Genomic DNA, 1,789 nt, shown 5'->3' on the forward strand with positions numbered 1-1,789 from the left:
TGTAATCAGTTTTATAAGTACTTCACATCAACCCAAAATGCTAAGTGGGTTTACAAAATGTTTGAGCATTAATACCTGTCATACAATCCCCATCCATAAATCCATGCTCTAATAGAAAGCGAAGAACAGCTGGTGTGCCACCAATCTGTAGATCAAACAACAAAACTTACAAAAATGATCAACAGAAACACACATAAGTAATAAGCAAAACGATTTTGCCAAAGCCCGCACCTTATGTATATCCTCCATAACATATTTCCCACTGGGTTTAAGATCTGCCAGAAACGGAACCGCATCGCTGACCTTCTGAAAATCATCAAGGGTCAACTCCAAACCAACAGACCTGAAATCATTACAATTCATTACTACGGTACATTGCTTTCATTCCATGGTAATAATACTAAGCAAAACATATCAAACTGTCACCTTGCAATAGCAATTAGATGCAATACAGCATTTGTCGATCCTCCAAGGGCCATGACAGTAACCATTGCATTACGAAGGGATTGTGGAGTGATAATATCCCGTGGTTTCAAGTCCATTCTTAGCAATTCTAAAAGATATTTACCAGCTAAACGGCACTCGTCCAATTTCAATGGGTCTTCAGCTGGTATCGAAGAGCTTCAAAAAAAGAATAAGCAAATATATGAATCTTTGGAATAAGCATTTTGCAAAATACAGTTTAGAATCTCCAATGTGCTTGTGGAAATAACTTTCAGTTACGCATTAATTTGCCAAAACGATTAAAGTTGATATAATAAATGTGGTCTTCAGGAATGAAAGCCTCACCTGTAAGGAAGGGACATTCCCATGGCTTCGATTGCAGAAGCCATTGTGTTAGCTGTGTACATACCACCACAGGCTCCAGCTCCAGGACATGAATGATGGAGGACAGTCTTTCTCTGTTCATCACTTATAGAACCACTAACAAATTCTCCATAACTCTGAAACACAAAATTGGAAAACATGATGAATCCCACAAGCACTAGAGCGATTTGACACCACAGTCACCAAGGTTTTTTGTAAACTTAATCCCAAAATTGAAAAACTCAACGAAGTCTCATAAATAAACTTCAGAATTTAGAAACAAGAAGTTGTTCAAAGAAAAGATACCTGGAAAGCAGATACTATGTCATATGTCTTTTCTTGAAAATGGCCAGGCTGCAATCATATCAAAACAACGTCAATAAGCTATCCAACTAGTCACAAGGGTTTAGGGTTTAATGAACTGTTCCTCTCATCAATTTGATAAGTAAAGTACCTTAATGGTTCCACCATAAACCATAATGCCTGGTCTGTTAAGCCTTCCCATAGCCATAATAGTTCCAGGCATCTAAAAAAAGCACAAAACAACAATAGAACAAATCAACCACACATCCATGGAGATAAAGAAAGAGGGGCACATTTCATTTACACAACAACACAAAGAGGGAGCAAAGCTCACATTTTTATCACAACCAGGAATAGATATGTTGCCATCATACCATTGTGCACTCATCACAGTCTCAATACTATCAGCAATCAAATCCCTAGACTGCAAACTAAAACACATCCCTCTCGTTCCCATCGAGATAGCATCACTCACACCAATCGTATTAAACCTAAACCCAACCATCCCAGCATTCTCAACTCCTTCTTTCACAGCCTCAGACAACTTCAGCAAATGCATATTACAAGTGTTCCCTTCGTACCACACCGACGAGATACCAACTTGGGGTTTCAGCAAATCGTCGTCTGATAAACCCACACCGTGAAGAATCGCTTGAGACCCACCTTGGGATTTGGGTTC

At 39.0% G+C, this 1,789-nt stretch overlaps 1 protein-coding gene across 2 annotated transcripts in view; it reads right to left on the reverse strand.

Annotated features, from left to right (window-relative positions):
• LOC104766349 (dihydroxy-acid dehydratase, chloroplastic) overlaps positions 1 to 1,789 on the reverse strand; it is a 5,790-nt gene that overhangs the window by 2,646 nt on the left and 1,355 nt on the right. The window contains exons 2-8 of one of the 2 annotated variants that reach the window (XM_010490218.2): positions 1,445 to 1,773; positions 1,262 to 1,333; positions 1,114 to 1,161; positions 790 to 944; positions 427 to 621; positions 232 to 343; positions 76 to 145 (exon numbers count right to left, since the gene is read on the reverse strand). In XM_010490218.2, the coding sequence (XP_010488520.1) occupies positions 76 to 145; positions 232 to 343; positions 427 to 621; positions 790 to 944; positions 1,114 to 1,161; positions 1,262 to 1,333; positions 1,445 to 1,773 (981 nt within the window). The remainder of the gene's footprint in view (positions 1 to 75; positions 146 to 231; positions 344 to 426; positions 622 to 789; positions 945 to 1,113; positions 1,162 to 1,261; positions 1,334 to 1,444; positions 1,774 to 1,789) is intronic. The other variant, XM_019241501.1, reaches the window with a different exon arrangement.

This window comes from Camelina sativa, chromosome 19 (genome assembly GCF_000633955.1).
Source record: "Camelina sativa cultivar DH55 chromosome 19, Cs, whole genome shotgun sequence".
Lineage (NCBI taxonomy): Eukaryota > Viridiplantae > Streptophyta > Magnoliopsida > Brassicales > Brassicaceae > Camelina > Camelina sativa.